Consider the following 19,790-nt stretch of genomic DNA (forward strand, 5'->3'; position numbering starts at 1 on the left):
ACGGGATGCTGCTAGTCTGACTTTTCTCACGATTACTGCTCAGTTATCCTTATGCATTTTGTAGGATTAAAGAAAGAAAAATTACAATAGTTGACAATAAATGTGTGCATTACAGCCATGCAAATTGCCATCAACCACAAACAGTTCATTCACCGGCGTTGAAAGCTAGTGATTCCGAATCAAATAACCCGCCACTGTACGTGACAATACAGAACGTGTACTGTGAGTATGAATGCGTTTCGTGCTCCGTGGCGCGGCATAAACACGCGCATGCGCACTGGCGTCACTAACGTGAAGATGGCGACCCGCATGAAAAGGAATAACCAGACGGATATTTTTGTGTCTAAATCCTTAAAAATGAAGTAGGAGTATATTTCAGTAATGGCGGAACGTAGAAGGATAATACCGGCCTCGGTTGGACCACTTTTTAGTGATCAGCGGGACACAAAAACACCGCCTGCACTGCGACTCGAACTCGATCTTCGAGAAACAACAGAGGAGACGTGTCCAGAGTTTGCCTACCCCGTCCTCGTTAAAAATGCTGGGGTACGTAAATCTCATGTCACCTTTTCGTGCTTCTAATGCATGGATTCCGTAGAACAAAATCTATCCTAACGATTGTGCAACTTTTTCACCTAAATTTCACGTTTTCCCTACTTTTTCCACACTTTCAAACTAACCCAACCTTTACTCACACCTTTTAGCCATTCATTTATACAGTCGTAGGAGGTACAGTGCTGAGATATGCTAGAAATAGAGTGTTCTCTTTTGTGATGGCATGGCAATGTTTCTTTCCCCCAAACGAGAACCTTTACTACGTGGTTTTATGCAGCTCAGAATAAACGGGATGAAAGACAATTATCGAAGAGCTAGCCGCCATCTTTTCCTCTGGCTTCGCCAGCCAAAAATATATAGGGCGGGGCAAAACACATGAAATGTGAACTTGAGAAATCGTTCTAAGAAATGGTTGGCAAATAGAGAGGGGTCTTTTTCCCGGCGAAGTGCGCAATGATCATTCCTGCGACCTACCGCGCAATCACAAAATTTTGTAGTTTTTACAGAATTGAAAATGGATGCTGAAGGATAGGAATTGTTGAGATTGGTCTATACAGCATGTTTGAATATCTAATAAATTACATGCCGTGTGAAGAGATGCTCTCAAATTTTGATTGGCGAATGTCCTTAGCTTGCCTGAAGCGAAGGTCATGTAGAGTGTAATGTTGAAATCGATGCAGGGACGTGTTCTCGTTGTTGATTGGTGTGCTCGGGTGTTGCGTTGTTCTACTGGAGATCGTGTTGAAAGAGGATTTTTCAGAGCAAAATGATTTTGAGTGAATGATTTGATACTCTTTTGGACCGGTGCATCTCATTACAGCTCATTTGCATGATGTCAAAGTCGGGACCGTGTGTAGGCTGTGTGGCTGCGCGTTTACGGTTTCTGTAATTGTTGGTGTGTGTACGTGTGTGTGTGTCACGTCGTTGCGCGTTGAATGAATGGGACATCGGATTGGAAGTTGAGTGGGGCTTGTTTAGTGGAGGGTGTCGTATTTTGGACGTCGTGCGGGATGTGGTATTTTCGGAGGGGGATAAAGATAGGATCGGAGCTTTTGGAATCGGGCTTGGTTTTCGATGCGATAATTTTAATGAGTGCGGGCCATATTGACGGATGGACTGAATGAAAACATTTCGTGTTGCGTATGGGCGCGAGGTCACGCACGGTCAGGCTGCACTACTGAGACTAGTTTCTGTGCCGCTGGTTGCGGCTGGGAGTGTGTGCATGCATGTGTTCGGCGGCTTTTGGGTGGCTGTCTTGATTCGCTTAGCCCGAGCGGCGTTCAGCTGTAATTGACGTGAGTTGGGTGTGTGTAAATCACAAGTACACGTCTCGAACTTTCGCAATATTTCAAGGAAAATAGTGATGTTTTCCTCGCAAAATTCTTGAAGAAAAAAGTCAGTGATCATGATGGACACAGGTTCTACATAAAGCTTCTAATGTAAGGGGAACTTTCTGTCGTACTGGTGAATGTTTTTAGCAGTTTGCAATAGATGTAATTTTGGTCGGCAGATTGAAATCGGCGAGTTCTACCCCAGATTTGGAAACTTGATGAAGTAATTAGTCCCGCGATTTTGAGCTTTGCAATGATCTAACAACTTGATTTTGTGGTATATTTAGTCCAAATCATATTTGTAGACTATTTCAAAACTCAAAGCTAAAATCTAGCAGCTGGAAATGAACGGTTTTATTGTGTCTTTTAACTTTAGGCTCCACACATTTTGTAAAGCAGCTAACGTTACATGTACCGTTAGAAATGAATTCTTGCTTTTGTCTCTTTTCAGTCTCTTTTAGGTCTACTTTTATTTAGATTCTGCCAGAAAACTGTTTTACAGTTGTGACTGCACTTTTTTTTAAAACTTTTTACTTCAGGAATGTTATCAATGCATTGCCACCACTTATTCCACAAGAGTGCAAGACCATCTATCCTGAAAATGATAAACTTCATCGCATTGTTTCTTTGTGTTTTAATTTAACAAAGGTCTCTGTTATAATGTTGTTATTAGGCCTACCTGAATTACATTATTATTACGTAGAGTGTTCTACGTTATTAAATTATTATTATTATACACCTGTACAACATTATTAGGTAATAATATTCATGTTAGCTGGAGACCGGCTTTTTTTTTCAATTTTTCAGAATACATGTTCAACTTGGGATGAACTATATTTTTCTGAGCATTTATGAATTACTTAATTTTGTGAAATGATATTTTACTTGCCTGTCATGATATTTCTATTGAATTGTATTCCTTTGTCTGCTGTGTGGTATGCCATGTATCTATAGGACTTGCCTGGTTTTAATTTGTTGTTGCTGTTGTTTGTTTGTTTTCTGTAGGCTATCCTACTGTGTACAATGTACAAATTTGTACAAAATGGGTGATTTAGTAATCTGCTGTACAAATTGCAAGACTTAATTGGTACAGTATAATCATCATTTTGGACTCGTGAAATATTAAAAATGACCAGTCGAAGTGTATCATACTCAATACAATGGATTAACATGCGTTTGTGTTATTGTTGTTGTCTTTAACAGGGAGAGGAAGCGAAAGAAAGTAAAGTGTTCAATGATGTCGAAGAGGACGACCTGGCTGGTTTGGCAGCAATTGCCAAGAAGTTTGAAGAAAAATACAATGTGAGAGTTGCTGTATTTCACCATTTTATAACCTCATCCTCGATCCTCTTGATACACTGCAGAAAATTTTATCATAAGTTCTATACTCATTGAGATCATTTGATTTTTCTTATAATTAACTTTGCCTATATATCAGTCTTAATACAATTGTAAAATGTCACTGCATTATTGGGTGTTATTCATGCATGTTGTATGCTTTCAATGTTTCCCATGAATCTTTGAGGTGTCAAAATCTTTACATGCATGCACTAAAAATGTATGCATGGTTCATTTAGTCGGGTAAATGTACACATTTGTGTATTCTTTTTTTTCAATCTCTTTTTTTTTTTTTTGAGGGGATAGTTTTCTTTTTTCTTTTTTTTTTTTTTTCTTTTAACATGTAGTTGGTAAGCTCATACACTTGTATGTACTGGTACATGCACAAATCAACTTGTACATGTACACTACAGGTTGTACATGTACAAACTGTAGGCCTGTACATATCACATGTATTGTGTATCCAAGCAACAGTTTCAGTTGGATGTCCAGAATGTTGCACATAATGTACAGTTGTAGTCCATAGCCTGTATGGAAATGCCTACAATGTAATTGAAGACATGATGGATCAAAAATGAATTTCTGATTATACCAAATATGTTCCTTGTATTCATCAGTTAGAATGATAGTCATTTGGTTTACATGTACTTTTGGTGTTCCTGATTATAAGTTCCAGAGTTCTAATTTTTACCTGCTGGTATCAATACATGTGTATATAATATGTACATGTATAATATAAGTATGTATACAGTGTATTTAAAGCATATTTCAGTATGTCTAAACAGGGAGGTGTTAGAAAAGGAGAGACAACTCTTCATAATTCATGCAAACACATGTTTTGGTTCAAAGCGTTACAATGGGATGTCTAGCATTCCACTATACGCTTTGAAGTCATGCGCTGCACCGCTCTAGTTGCAAGGCGAAGTTCGGAGATGAAGAACGCATTTCACCTTTCGTTGAATTACAAGCCGTATTTCCCCGTAAAATTTTAAATGAAATACTCGAATTGATTAAGAGTAGTTTAGGAAAGAATTCAATATTATAAACATGTATTTCTAGTTTCTTCGTAATGCGCAAATTGAAATGAAATGAAAATTAGGCCATCTTAAAAACCTTATATTTTTCTATAATGCGCACATTTCCGCATGTTAGTTTTCTATCCTTTAATCTGGGATATTTTGATCTTTCAAATAAAGTACTCCGCTAAAGCGTGCACCAGCGTGCTTTTAAACTATTTGCTGTTAAAGTTGTCAGTTTTACACTACATTTTGATTCGCTGCTCCAATTCAGGGTACACAAATTCATTGTTGCCATCACATTGAAAGAGAGAGAGCGAAATGCAGTAGGGGCAAGTATTTCTAGATGTGAGAGCGCTAGTCCCGATTATTGATGCTCTCTTTTGTCAAAGCACCTGATTTCCACCTGTAGTTAAGCGCATAACTTCTCGGCGGTGCCGCGCATGACTTCAAAGGAGAGCAGGAGTTGTCTCTCCTTATCTAACACCTCCCTGGTCTAAAGTTGTATATTACCTTTAGTAAATATATGATATACACAGGTACACATGTGTATATGCAGTATACACACATCTCTGACTCCCCGAGTGTCAAAGTATATAATAATACAATAATTATGTACATTTTGTAGGCCCTAATCAGTATGAAATTACAAGTTGCCTTTTTTTTTCTTTTATCACTTAATCAGCAGTTTCCACACAATACTGTACACTTTACAGTGTATGTGTAATTTTTTTTGACATTCATATTTTATGTTATAGAAAGCAGAGTACACAGTCATGTGGCTTCAAATGGCATCAATTATCAACTTGTGACACTCAAATAATTTTTGCCTGGGCTGCAGTACAGACTGTATGTGTTTAGCCTCTTGATGAGAAATACATACGCCCTGGGGGCATAATTCAGTGTCAGCAGTTGTGTTTGCAATTTTCATAATCACCATGAGTGCATTTTGTGGGGTTCTTGTGTGTTCAGGTACCTTCTAGGAAAGGGAAGAAGAAGCGCATACGACTCGAGGAGCTTCTCGATGCTGGCATGGGCTATGATGAATCAGACCCATTTGTTGACAATTCGGAATGCGTAAGTTGAATGAAGAAAGATGTGTGTGTGTGTGTGTGTGTGTGTGCAGTGTGTGTGTGTACTAAAAACCATGTTCACACTGTATTCATGTACAAGTTGCAGCGATCTTTTGATATAGTGTTACATGTATCGTATGAAATTTGCCCAGTAAGAGAGAGAGAAAAAAAATAATTGCTGAGTGATCTTTAGAGCAGTGTGACTGATTCCAGGCAGGGGAGGTCCCTTGGGAGTGAGCGTGTATCTTTGTTCAGCATATGATTAAACTGGTACTGTCTACCCCAGAACAGCCATGCTGAGGTGAGCCCAGCTCCTAGTGGGCATTTTCTTCATGCTGCACTGTAAGCTTGTAGCCACCTTTGTTTTTATGTAAACCCATTCTGTGCCGTTGACTCAAATGTACACAAATTTCACACACATTCCTGTGGACACGAAATAAGAGGAGTTAAAGGGACGCAGTCCTCACGATATTTAAAAAAATATGTCGTTGTTGGTACCTCCAATGAACTACTTTCATCAAAAACAAACTTTCAAATCACCAAATAAGCTCGTACATTTCGGTTAAAAAAGTGTGACTCTGCAAATGAGCAAGTCTTGGCGGAGAGTCATACGTCATCGATGCACAACTCTTTCCAGCGGTGTTCTGCTCGTCATCCCTAGTTATTTATAAATACATGTTTACTATTTATTTTTATATTAATTGTATATATAAATAAGCTTGAAATATTTTGTTTGAAATAATAAAGCCACATATTGTCACATTTTATGAAAAAATCAGATATGATCATTTTGAACACTTAAATTGGTTTTCTGAGGCACGGCTGTCAACTTGAGAGGAGGGCATCAATGACGTTGCACCTTTTGGCAGGCTCTTACACGATCGCTTGCAGGAATTATTTTTTTTAAATCGCGTACGGAGACAATTTTTGATGTCCACGCGTATAAATTGGTGAAAGGTTATATTTTTCACTCTTCTTAATTATCAGTACAGTGAAAATCTCAGGACTGCTTCCCTTTAAGGGAGGGGAGCTGGTGAATAGAAAGGCTAAAGTCTGATGCTAAAGGAGCTATTTAACAATGACACTATTAGCACTCATCTCATTCATCATACAATGGATCATGGTGTCTTCCATTGAAGAGGGGTGTGTGAAGTGTTGGTAATAACACATATACAGTTGTAATACAAGTAAGACTGGCTCTCTTTTTTTTTTCCACCTTTTTTTTAAAAAAACACCCAAATGATCGACTCCATTGTACAGCTAGGCCTAAACATAGGGGCTGTAAATTTCTCTTTATGACAAAATTACCTCTGGGACAATATAAAATCGTTTACACAAATTTCAGTCTTGTAATTCGTGACTGAGGGTCATACTGAGCTGCATAACTTCAAAGTTTACAGTAGGCACAAGTTACTTGAAAATGTCCGACTTTGATGATAGTGTGGGCTTGGGGGGGGGGGTACATCTCAAGTTTGAGACTTTGGTGAATGCTCTCATAGTGTACTAACTTGGAGTTATCTTGAAGTTAACTTGATGCTCTTGACCATAATGCCCACTGACATGTACAATGTACAAACTGTATACAATTGGTGTACACTTGTATCTTAAATAGCTATGGATAGTACAGTGATTCCCCGCCCCTCCCCCAAGAATGCAATGACCCCCTACAATGTATATGTGAATCAACAAGCTTGTAATTTAATACCGTAACCCCTACCAGCACTGAATGATCTTCATCAAATCTGTCAGATTGTTTACATACAAGCGATGTGTTTGTAGCTTTAATGTACATGCTGTAACATATATGTACACTCTATACATAAATGCTGGTTTTTCAGTTGAAGTGCTGATATTATACCTGTGACTACTTTTTTTTTTTCACTCTCATGGTAGTAATGTACAATGTACACTTGTACATTGTAGGTGCACAGTTCTTCATTATAAAGAATCAAATTTGCATGGGAATGAGTGATCACTGCATGAAAAGGAGGTTACTGCAAGCCAGACACTAAAGCTGATGACTTTTATCAAGTCCTAGTTCTTGATGATAAACATTGCAGGTGTGAACAGTAATGCTAGGCAATGTGTGAGTGAGCCATTGTTGCTTGAGGGGCAATATCCCTATATAGTACAATGTGAACATATCTATTGAGTGAGGCTATTAGTGCAAAGGATACAGTGTAGATCATGTTAGACACAACTGTTATCAGACCCCCCCCCAAAAAAAAAAAAAAAAAAAAAAAAAAAAAAAGAAGTTTTAAAATAAATATTTCTGAAGTAATATTCTGTGGGAAGTTTCTTTGCCCAAAGGTCAAATGGTCAAAGGTCAAGCAAAAGTGCTGAATTGCACTTTTTCCTCCATATCTCAAAAGTAACTCAAGGTATCATCATGAAACTTACATATTTATGCATGTTCAACCTAACAGTGATTCTCTTTGGAACTGTGAGGTCAAAGGTCAAAGGCCAGGTTTAGATAATGCTATTTTCCCATTTGATACTGAAATTATACTTTTTCTCAATTACCTTGAAAAATTACTCAATGCATAAACTTATAAAAGGGTAAAAAGTCAAGTAAAAATCATCAGTTCCCCAATTACCTGCACTCTGACATTTTAATCATTCATCCAATTGAACCTAGTTCTAGGAAAGTGAACATTCAGCACATTTGTGTCAAACCTGTCATTTTAATATTTTGCGAATTGTTTGAAACTGTCATCACACATTGTCAAGACATTGTACTATAGACCTATTAGGAGAACCATGCATTATGGCGGAGGCATATCAGTCGTCGTAGTGATATATCTAGTTTTTTTTTGCAGTGTTTCTGATTGTGGAGAAATATATGAAACATAACAAAGGTGCTTGTAAGTAAGCATGGCTTGATGTTCTCTGTGCATTGATTTGTTTTGTTTACAGTATGATGAGTTGGTCCCGTCCAGCTTGACCACTCAGTTTGGTGGCTTTTACATCAACACGGGCCAACTCAAGTTTAGGGAGGTCTCAGACTCCGATGATGGAGACTTCCAGGGCAAAAAACCCAAGACACCCAAGGTAAAGACAAAATGAAAACTAGACAAAGGACCACAAAGTCTCAAATCATTTTAGTCACATACTTTCTTCAGGTCAATATGAAATTAGATTATATGTAAACAGGGCATTACATAACTTTTTTTTTTAAATACCACTTGCCCAGTCAGGCAAGAATATATTTTCAAATTCTTGCAAAACAATTCCCTGAACAGGAGTTTTACTGGAAGAAAAAAATCCAAAGTATAAACAAAATGATATGGAAAATCACTTGTAAGTCAAGGCCTTAATAAAATGCAGTCATTTTAATAAGCAGCACATATTGATTGGTAGGCTTATTATCTATACTGTATCATGTACACAAAGGTAAAAGGAAAACCCATGATTCCACTGATTTGTCTGTATAGCTATATATGGTACATGGAATTATCAGTAAAACCCAGTGATTGTGAAATGGCAGAAGTACATATTGATAATTACCTTTAAGGTGAGGTAATACTACATCAGTGCTACTGTTCAGATATTAGTAGAAAGCAAAGAGATTCAGAATTATTTCACTCGTAATTCTGGTCTCTGTATTTTCTCTGCCTTCGGCCAGAAGAAGAAGAAACTGAAGCTCGAGAATGGCGAGCGGAAGAAAGAGAAGAAGATGAAAAGGAAATTCTCCAGCGATAGCGGCGGAACGGGTGATCGCATCTCTAAGAAAGTTAAGAAGCATCTTCAGAAGAAATTAAGGTAAGCATGTCCCTGCAGTTTGAGTTTGTGTGCGTGTGTGTGATGTTCTGTCTTCACAGTTTGGCGATATTCTAAAAGGGTATGCATTAAAGGGGATCAAATGAATGAAACCCAAATGCATGTACAGTTGTATACATGTGGATTGAGTGAATGCAACAATATTAGTAGAACACAGTGAAAGTTTGAGTACAATTGGACACTCGTTCAAAAGTTATGACATTTCAAACGTACTACAGTAGAAGTGCTGTATCAACGGCCCTTCACATGCAGCTGGTACCTTGGGACAGATGTGGTGTCTCTCTACTTTCTTAAGAATCACATCATCAAGCCTAGAACGACTAGAAGGATCAATAGATTTGTTCTTAGCGTTTATTGTAGAGACCCATAGGGAGGATTGATTTTAGTACTGGTTGTTGAATATACAATTGTGTACTATAGTAATGGATTATTTGTTGAATGTCATAAGGGGGGGGGGGGGGTTAACACGTTATTGTTTTTGTTGAGACCTGTTGAGGGAATGTTATTAATATCAATGGGTGTTAATCATTACAACAGTGTACTGTAGTTATGGAAGATTTGTTCAATGTTGTAATTAATTAGTATGCATGAGACATATCTCTCACTTATGTTAAGATGTGATAACCATGGTGGCAGCCACTCAATTTTGCACGCTTCATCTAGGGAGGAGAAGAAGAGGAGGAAAAGAGGGCCACGGATTATTCGCACACCAACGGTGGCCGAACTACTGAAGCGCAATAACGTTGAATCCCCACAACCGCCCCAACCTCGTCCGGCTACCTCCTCAGTCAATGGTGCTCCTACGTCTGCTGCAGTCGCCGTAGCAAGGACGGCCGCGAGTCAAGCCCCGTCTTCCACCGCTCAGAGGGCGGTGAGCTCCGTGGGTGGGACCCCGGGGGCGATGGACATGTCCCTGGATCTGGGCATCTCGGAGGCTGACCTGAACATGGACATGGACAAGGAGTTGATGGGCGCATTGAAGATGACCATTGCCTCAATGAATGGGACTGACGGTCTGGAGGGGATGGGCTTGAGTGGTGGGGGTGCAGCGGGCAGTGGTGGGGATGTTGACAGTGATGCCAATGTATCTCCAGTGGCGCCTGGAGCTGAAGAGGGGTCTTCCAAGCAGATTGTCCCCTTACCTCATGCACTCCCTCTTCAGCTTGTGGACAACATACAGAAAATCAAAGAGGTATATATGGAATGGTTGATTCAAAGGTTTGGTACATATACATTTCTCCATCTTTTTTTTTTCTTCAAATTGGTGCCAATGTCATACACAGTAACATGTACGAATGTTGTAATTGGGAGTGCAAAATGCCTAAGGATGCAGTACTACATCAAGTATTAAATAATAAATGTATTTAGCTTCTACTCCGCAATGTCCGTCACAAACAGGCATACACACTCTATGAAAAACAAATGTCTTACATATTTCACCACATTTGGCATAGAGAGTCTGATTGTTCAAAGAATGAATGAAAGTAATGTAGAACTTTGTCATTTGCCATGATAAACTTGTCTGAGTTATAGCAATAATGCCATTGATTTTTAAAAATTGATGATTTCCCTGGCTTTGAAATTGTACAGGAAATACAATTTTTTTTTCACCTCAGGTTTCCTCATGATTCACCCATGACAATTGAGCATTTGTAATTATTCAAATTACAAATGGGATTGTAATTACTACCATGCAGAAATACCTAAATTGCCAAGAATAAATTACTATGTTCACAGTTAGTCTTCACATTTTTGTAAGTTGATTGTTTTTCCCTCTCTCTTGTTCTCATCCATTCTCTAGGCTGCCAGAAAATCTGTGGAGGGAAAGACAAAGTTCTTCAATGGTTATGTAAATGGTTTGCTGCTGAAGTAAGTTTGGCACTTTTTTGTCACAATCCGTAGAGGACATATAGGGCTGTGGCCATGTTTAAAGCCAAAGCATAGTTCTCGGAGGACTCAAAATTCATCTTCCACCATTTGGCATTTGCATCCAATACATCAAAATGGTCTACCAAAAAAAAAACTTACTGGCTGATGCAATTTGCCAGGATGATGAGTTGCTTTGGAGTGTTTTGAGATTAAAAAAAATGTAGAATGATTGTGATCATAATACACAACTTTTATTCCAGAACAGCCCTCCCCGTTTCATGGACCACCCTGTTCATCCTTGTTATTACAGAGAGCTCCCATTAAACGGACAAGTTCACCTTCATATACATAAGGACTAAGAGAATGCAGCAATATTAGGAGAACACATCACTAAAAGTTTGAGGAAAATCGGACCATCCATTAAAAAGTTATGAATTGTTGAAGTTTCAATGCTGCCATCCCTGGATGAGAAGACTACTATAGCTTCTGCTTGTGATGTCACATGCATATAAGGAAAATATAGGGAAAAGTCAACATATTTACACTTTGCTCACATGATAAAAGAGCACTTGCCTTGCCTCTTTCAGAAGGCAGGGGAAATAATATTACACTTAACATACGTCAGTCCAAGTTGAGAGAATGTGTACTTTTTTTTCCAAAGAATGAAATTTTGGGAAATTCTCCTTATATTTTCCTGATATTGTTCTGTGCATGTGACATCATACACTGTAGTAGCCTTCTCATCGAGCAGTGACTTCATAGAAACTTTGAAAATTCATAACTTGTGAACGGTTTGATTGATTTTCCTCAAACTTTCAGTAATGTGTTTGACATTGTTGCATTCTCTCAGTCCAAATGTATATAAAGGTGGACATGCCCTTTATGACAAAAGTCCTCTCGACCAGCTCATCTAATTCTTTATGCCAAAGTTTTGTTTTGTCATAGACAAAACTATACTCTGGAAACATGTTTGATACAACCAGGAAAGACAAGGTTCGGCACACTGCTGTTACGTTATTCTTTGTTCAGTTTTACAATCATAGAGGGCACAAATATTGATATTGTACTCTCCTCAATACATAAGAGAGCAGAACATTGAAAACATGAAAACCCAGGTGTACTGGCATTACAATTTTACGTTACTAATGTCACAATGATTTATTTTTTCATCATGATCATTATAGCTGTCAATTACTTTTGTTGATCATCATATACCAATATGTCTTCCTCGCTACATTTTGTGCTAGAGGTAGGTTTTCAGTATTCCCTCAATGTTGTCTGTGTTGTTGCCACCCAGGATTGAGCACGGTACGAGGGTTCTGAGCTGCAGCAAGCGGTCAGCAGTGTACGGCCATCTGGCCAATCACCTGCCATGCACAAAGCTGACGCTGCAGAAGAGAGCCAAGAAGTTACAGCTGGGAGCTCAGGACAATCAGCTGAAGGAACCTCTACAGAGACTCAGGGAAGGTAATAGTGCTCCTTCCACATTTCTCATACACCCATTCTCGCATCTTCTTCTGCTGATGTTTGTGTGATGGTCAAGACTTGTTCCTTTGTCCTGATTTTCTGCTGACCTTTTGCAAAATCAGTCTGTGGTTGGCACTGGATGAATTGTGAGAATCATCAGTTGAGATCATGGAAGAAAAGTGAAAATGACTCTGTCATCATTTATGGTTATGTTTGAGTGCTTACTGGAATGTACATCATAGTTAACAAGGAAATTCCATCCTGATTCTGTATAATGTTGCTTCAAATTGACCAATTTTCTTTTTTTTCCAGAAATTTGTGTTTTTATGTTTGAGTAATTATTGAATGTGCATCGCGGCTTAAAGGGGAATTCCATCTTGATATTATGTTGCTAGCAAAATTGACCAATTTTCATTTTTCTGCAGAGTAGAATTTTTCTCAGACCTGTTCTTGGTGAAAATTAAGATTACTGGTAATACATTTTTGTGTGCCATCCTCGGTGGATAAGTTCTGTTTTCTCATATACATGAGATAAATATCAAAATGATGAAATTTTGTGTACAAAACAAATGGAGAGCTGCTCAACCTTTACATCACACAGAGTTGCCAATTTGTGTTCTTTGAACTTCCGAAATTTTAATTGATTTACAGTACTTCTCTGATATTTCTGTGTTCATTCAAAGCAACATAATATCAGGAATGAATTTCCCTTTAATGCCTGCAAATTGACTAGGTTAGGATGTAGTATGGGGTCAATCTATGTTCCTACTTAATTTCTAAGAATGTTTCTATTTGTCTTTTCCTAGCTGTTGCTGAAGTCCTGCCAGAGCAAGAAAGGCGTTACAAGTCCGAGGTTGAGGAGGCGATGCTAAACATGTAAGTGCTGGCTTAAGGGCCTATCTCATTGGCATAGACTTCACAACTGCAGCGACTGATCAGTCACGGCAACTGGAGAGAGAGAGACCCCCCAATAAAAAAGACTTGCGCTCTCACCATGGCTAATCCAGAGTGATGTCTGAGACGTCTCCTGACAAGATGACAACCAATATTGCTTTCTTGTTGGATTGCCCCTGGAACCATCTTCCTCATGTGCTCCAGCATCAGCTGCTGCCTCAGCATCCACAAACTGTGTTGAAGCTGCTACAACTGCTTCATCCTCTCCTTCGTGCCCCTCCGGCCCCCCACTGCCCTTGGGTGGCCCGGTAGAGAGAATGTCCCCTGGCAAGACAAGGTGGTAGAGCCTCTTCCAGGGCAGCACAAGGAGCAGCAGCAGTAGCAGGAACATGTACCAATGTGAAGGACTTAACTGAGATGTATGTGTCTTGGATTAGGAGTGAAAATTGACTCCATGTCAACACGCGCTCAGTCGTGTGGTCTCTTGAATGGATCAGGCAGAATCACAGAGATGTTGCCACAACATCTCTTCAGTCTTCCTGGTCTCCAGCAACATCGTGGAGACGTGGCGGCGATGTCTCCCAAGGAGCAGACAAAATGCATCTCCATGGTGTTGCTGCAACTGATGGAGATGTTGCGGGATGTAGCAGAGATGTCTCTGAAACCTGCTAGAGAGTGGAAAAAGTTTCCAATCTCACGACTCCCTAGAGACCCAGCTTTTCTCCAGGAAGTGTCACCTACATTTGTAGACGTCTCTGCAAATAGCAGAGGCTTGAGATGCCCCCGGGTCGCCACTTAGTCTCCGGGCCAATATTATGAGATGCCCACTTTATGACAGGGGCCAGTTCTTCCTCTTGCTTTTGTTACCACTGAAGCTTCCACTTTTTGAAGCATGATGCAAGTGACATGCTTGTACTGGAGTTCATAAAACTTTGTGAAAATGTCCGAAATTATTTTCCCATCACTAATGAACATTTACCACCAGTCAGATGTGTTTGTATGATATGTTTAGCAAGTTTTCCATTGTATCGTGTAGTCTTTTTTTTTATGTCAAGGGATGATTTCGCTTTTTTGATCAAGTGTACAATAGTAAAAATGGAATAAATACCAGATTAGTAAAATGGTACATTCCATATATAATCTAGGAATGGCAAGGATCCATGCAGTTTGCCCAAGTTATTTTTGAGAGATTGTGCCTGTGGCAGGATTTCTGACCAGAATTGCTTATTTGTCTTTCCTTCGCAGGGTTCAAGGACCTGATGGCAAGTTGATAGAGCAGAAACCACCAAAGAAGAAATTTGTCTGGGATGACAGGCTGAGGTAGGTCATACATTAAAAACAAAGTACCCTCCTGCATTGTGGAGGTTGATGTGATTGAGTGCCGTACTGTGCAGACAAATCTAGAAAAGCCACACTGTCGACACACAATGAAAGAATTTCCCTCTTGTGTTCACCCCTCTTAATGCATGTGTAAGTCTTCAAAGGATGAAGGATGAAGGATATCACTCTGTGAAATTGTCTATTCATACCTTTCACTGCCTGGAAAAAAAAAATATTGATACTCTTCACTCAGCTTAGTCTTTATTTCTCTTCATTAAATGAGGTGTAGAAAAGAAATTTTTCTTTTCTGTGCTATGGTGATCATTGTTCTAAATATTCTCTCAGTGTGTGTTTGTGTTACACTATTTTATGACAATATAAACAATTTGTTTTTCAAATTAGTGATTCTTGCATCAAGTTGTTCTCATTGCAACTAAATCGACATTTGTCAGTCAGCTGCAATGAGGAGAACGTGATGCCAGAATCATTTATTTGAATAAGTGCGTAGTACCCACTGCTTTAAAGGATTGGAACCATCACTGGCTATTGGGCAAAGATGTGATATTCTACTGGACATGATGCCAGTCTAGCAACCAGAAGATGATTGGTTCGAGTCCACCCCAAGTGTGTATGCCCATGGGTGACACATCATTTGCTCTTGTGACAATAGCTCCGGTCTTATTTTCCCCTATGACTTCGGGTTAAGTTGTGATAGGGTTTGAGGTTTAGTTTGATGTGAGGATTAGGATAAGGGTTAGGGTTATGTTTGTGGGTAAAATTTATGTTTGGCTTAGTGTGAAGATACTCCATGGGAGCAATTGTCGTAGGAGCTAATGTCATGGAACTATGCCCATGATTTTTATCACGTGGCTACTACAAAACTCTGAATGACTGATGATTATTTTCATTGATGTCAGGCAGTTCTTCAATTAGTTGAAATATTGTTCTTTTATTGATCATTAAAGAACATAACCCACACGGCGTTTGTTTTTTTGTCATGTTTTCTCCCACCTCTAAACAACACGTCTGCCATGAACCAGGAAGCTGCTGTGTGATGTTGTTCTGGTGAAGGTGAAGACATTTGAGATCAGCAAGTCTCGTACCCAGTCTCTTGAGGAGTACCTCAAGGCCTTCCTGGAGTCAGAGGTCAAGGGTCTATGGCCCAAGGATTGGATCCAAACAAGGTAGGGTCAACTCCTGCCAACAGTGACAAAGCTTAGTACCCTGAAAGGGATCTGGGACAGAGTTCATGGGCATCAGTTAGATACTTCGGAGGACCACTGTCTGTAGGAGAATCCTTCCTGCAGTGTTTGTTGTTGTTGATGTTGTTCCAGAGTGTGAGTCAGATATCAGACAATTTAAATTGTTAGACTATTCATTTAGACTATTCATGTCAGTACAAATCGACCAGTATCTGGATATGTTTCCATTAATAGAATGGTGTGTGAGACATACTAAAAGATTTCCGACGGAAGTTGTCAGCCTTCCTATTGCAGGGATTCTGTATGTTACTGCCACTCCAGAATGCATGCCTGCCAACTATTCCCATTTTTCATGATAGAAGAAGCTTCATTCAACCTTGTATTTGTATTCGTGTGAAAATCTGCTATCTGTGATGTGTGGAAGATAGATAGAAAATCCTACTTTTGCAATACTTTCACCCATATATTTTCTATTTGATGGAATATCAGGGTTGTTGGTATGCAAAATGTCATATAATGTGGATTGGTCATTTTCTTCATGAGTTTTGCCGAGAGGATGTACGTCAACAGTTCATATCTTTTCTTGTGTTTTTTGCCCTGTCAATCTCCAGAAACCTATTCAAAGAAAGCCGAGAAGTTCATAACCAGGTGACCTCCAATGCAGCCAGGCAGCGTAAAGTTATGTCTGGTGGTCCGAGGAAATTACTCGTCAGTAAGAAAGCCGGGGAGGAGGGGGAGGGGTCAAGCATGAACCCCGCCCCCTCCACCTCGGAAACTGTCCCGGCAGAGGATGAACCTTCCAGCTCCCAACCCATTAGCAAGATGGTAGGCAGTCCCATCACCGCCAAGCACCTGGAGGATGTGCCAACGTTGCTGGACTATGTGGGTAGTGGCGAGGACTCCATGGAAGCCATCCCCAGCGCTCACCAGAAGGAGGCAGAGTGGGGGGTGTCATCCTCCGACAGCAACCAGGAGGTGTCTCCGAGCACCGGCGCTGGTCAAGGTGGCAATGTGGCTGGTGCCAATGCAAGTGCAAGCGGTATTACTACCACAGGGGAAAGCAACTTGAGCAGTCAGCATGATATTCCGGATCCGGGCTCCTCCCCCTTGCAACCTCTAGACCCAGAGTTCCTGGTGAGCCAGCTGCTATCCAAGCAACTGGTGACAGATTTGCATGCTGGTGATTCCACGAGTGAAACTGGTACACCAGTTCCTCCAGGAGGTCCGCTTGGAAGCCTCAACCAGACAGTTATGAACAGGACTAGTGACGTGAGTGGTGGCTTGCTAGGACAGGTGGACTTGACACCAAAGGGTGGGCAAGGGTTGGGGAAGAAGACAGTCAAACCAGGTGGAGAGCCATTCTCAAAGCAACTAAGTACAGACTTTGATCCCAGCCAGCAGCCCTATGCTGCCAAGTTGTCGGCAATTAGTAACGCACATACCATGAGAACTCTACACAATCAAGAGCCTGGCTTGCAGGCTAAGGATGTGACATCGTCTGGTATGGTGGGGACAGGTAAGATCCGTCCTATGGGTGGCAGTGTGCCCACGAGAGACATACCCGTATCACAGCCAGTGATCAGACTAATGAGGGACATGACTATTGAGAAAATGACGGCCCAGTCGAGCAGCCGGGTAAAACTCCAGACTGTGCAGCAGAAAGGTGGGACGACAAGTTCTGTTGCAAAGAAACAGAGTGTACCAGGTGGTGGTCATGCGAAGGCCTACTCCCAGTCTGCTAGCAATACTCCGATACAGGGTAGATCAGGTGTGACAAGTTCACGGATGAATGTGGGCGGGGCCATGGACCCAACGTCGCTACCTCAAATGTCGAGCCAGCAGGTCTCCCCCGGCAACGGCAACATCCGTGTGTCTCCATCATCACAATCTACCTCTCTCCACACTTCATACATCACTGCTGCTGCCCAGCAGAGGTCGCAAGGCTTGCACGGCGGGAGCTCCGCCTTCAAGGCGCCCTCACACAGCATGCCCGGCCAGTCCGCGACAACCCTCTCACCCACATCGCCATCGGCAGCCCACAGCTACTCGCCGACATCGCAGCAGTACCCTCCCCACCAACAATACAGCCCCGGCCACACTTCTTCCATGGCAGCCTACTCTACGTCACCCTCCTACCAGGCCATGGGGAGCTATGGCCAGATGCCTCTCAGTGACATGACGGCAAGGCAGAGCTCTGGGGGTGGAAACTACACCAACAGCTTCCCAATGCCGAAAGTGCAGAGCCCGGCCCAGGCTGGGGTACCCCAGAGCCCAGGGGACGCTGTTATCACAGGCCCCGCTGCTGGGACATACTTCCATACTCAATCAGCAGGTGAGACAGAAAGAGAAATGAATTAAAAAAAACACAACTTTGGTATGAGAAATAAACGCCCTTTCTCCAAGAGTTGAGATTGTTCTTTTAACTGTTAATTGTTTACTATTACATGAGGGGAGATTTCAGCCAGGGACATATTCTGAAACAAGGTTTTGCAAATAATTTTGGAGCTAAAGAATGTACTGCTTTCCATGTATGGAGCAGAATTTTAAATTCTGTCCTTTTGGACACTGGTAGCCTTTTAAGAACTGGGGTAATGCTGGAGAAGCGAGACGTTCCACTGAGGACCTGAGCAGCAGAGTTTTGAGCATGCTGTAGTTTTGCAGTTGGAAATTAAGTATGTCTCAAATATGAGATCAAACTTTCAATTCTGTTTGTTATTGAACAAAAAAAACCCCAAAAGGACATTGAAATGCTTGAATGCTTTGATGACTTCTAGTATCCATCATACGAGATGGTATGATTTGTTATTCAAAGGCCTACAGTATGGTTTCCTAAAGTGATATGCAGTAATCTACCATTGTTCGGTGCTTTATAATGTTCTGAAAATTAAAAGGACTTGTCCTGTTTTGCTGATGAATGTGAGACATTTTTGTCTCTTGATAAGCTGTATGTCCTCCAGCAAGATATTGGAAACTAACAGGGATCTAGCTGACAGCTGACTTGTGCTTTTCCCACACTCTGCAAAATTTCCAATTCCTTTTATCTGTGAAAGAAGTAAAAGTTATATAGTTTTGTTAAGTGCGATGAATATTTAACAGATAATTTTTGCTGTAAATGTTTTAACAAAAGTGTGTGTGTGATTCTCTCCGTTCTCTCCTGTCATCTCCTACCCCCTCATAAACTTGTTTTAAACAATTGACAAACAATCCATCTTTATGTTTAATGCCACACCTTCTATCCCAACCCCTTCCCGTACCCCATTACCCCATTTCAGGGGGTATGCTGCCAACCATGCAGACCACCCCTACCCACTCCCACCCACTCCCTCCCGAGGCCCTAGACCTCCTTTGTACCCACCAGGCATTTACAGGTAATATTATCAAAGCGTTTGGGAGATTCAACCACAATTTATTCTGTGATGCATGCCTTTCCAAAGTAGCTCTAGAAAGATTTATATGTGCATGCATGGACTCTTGTGCACTTGCACGCTCATTTTTGTCACCATTTTCATGTAGCTTCAACTATTATTGGACCTTTGTGGGTTTATCATCTTGAATCAAGTTCAACCTTCTGTGACACGTTGTGGTTTGGTTGTAGTTAGTGTCCATTCATTTGCTTGAAAGCCGCAAAGATATCTGCCATAACCAACTCTTGTTAAAATATCACTGGTGATAATGGAGTTTTGACATTGTTGAATAAGGGCTGATACTTTCTTTTTTTTTATGTTCATTGGAAGAGGAAGAAAATATTACTCAGAGATTTTAAATGAAGACGCCACATCTTGGCTTCACTGCGCTATTATTATTATTATTACCTCTGCCAAGGAGGTGATGTTTCTATCAGCATTGATTTGTTTGCTTATCTGTTTGCAAAATAACTCAAAAAGTTGCCAACAGATATGGGTGAAACTTGCAGGAAAAGTTGATGATGACAGAAGGAAAAGATGA

At 40.6% G+C, this 19,790-nt stretch overlaps 1 protein-coding gene across 1 annotated transcript in view; it reads left to right on the plus strand.

Annotated features, from left to right (window-relative positions):
- Nucleotides 1–292: 292 nt before the first annotated feature.
- Nucleotides 293–19,790, plus strand: part of LOC139737396 (uncharacterized) — a 40,450-nt gene continuing 20,952 nt past the window's right edge. The window contains exons 1-13 of the mRNA XM_071648072.1: nt 293–546; nt 3,090–3,188; nt 5,213–5,317; nt 8,230–8,364; nt 8,939–9,075; nt 9,757–10,285; nt 10,895–10,962; nt 12,260–12,429; nt 13,236–13,305; nt 14,569–14,643; nt 15,684–15,827; nt 16,457–18,177; nt 19,118–19,213. Of these exons, the coding sequence (XP_071504173.1) occupies nt 382–546; nt 3,090–3,188; nt 5,213–5,317; nt 8,230–8,364; nt 8,939–9,075; nt 9,757–10,285; nt 10,895–10,962; nt 12,260–12,429; nt 13,236–13,305; nt 14,569–14,643; nt 15,684–15,827; nt 16,457–18,177; nt 19,118–19,213 (3,514 nt within the window). The 5' untranslated portion in view covers nt 293–381. The remainder of the gene's footprint in view (nt 547–3,089; nt 3,189–5,212; nt 5,318–8,229; nt 8,365–8,938; nt 9,076–9,756; nt 10,286–10,894; nt 10,963–12,259; nt 12,430–13,235; nt 13,306–14,568; nt 14,644–15,683; nt 15,828–16,456; nt 18,178–19,117; nt 19,214–19,790) is intronic.

Source organism: Diadema antillarum, unplaced genomic scaffold, assembly GCF_040938485.1.
Source record: "Diadema antillarum isolate AM-2024a unplaced genomic scaffold, OU_Dant_1.0 seq00000692_RagTag, whole genome shotgun sequence".
In the NCBI taxonomy this organism is placed as follows: domain Eukaryota; kingdom Metazoa; phylum Echinodermata; class Echinoidea; order Diadematoida; family Diadematidae; genus Diadema; species Diadema antillarum.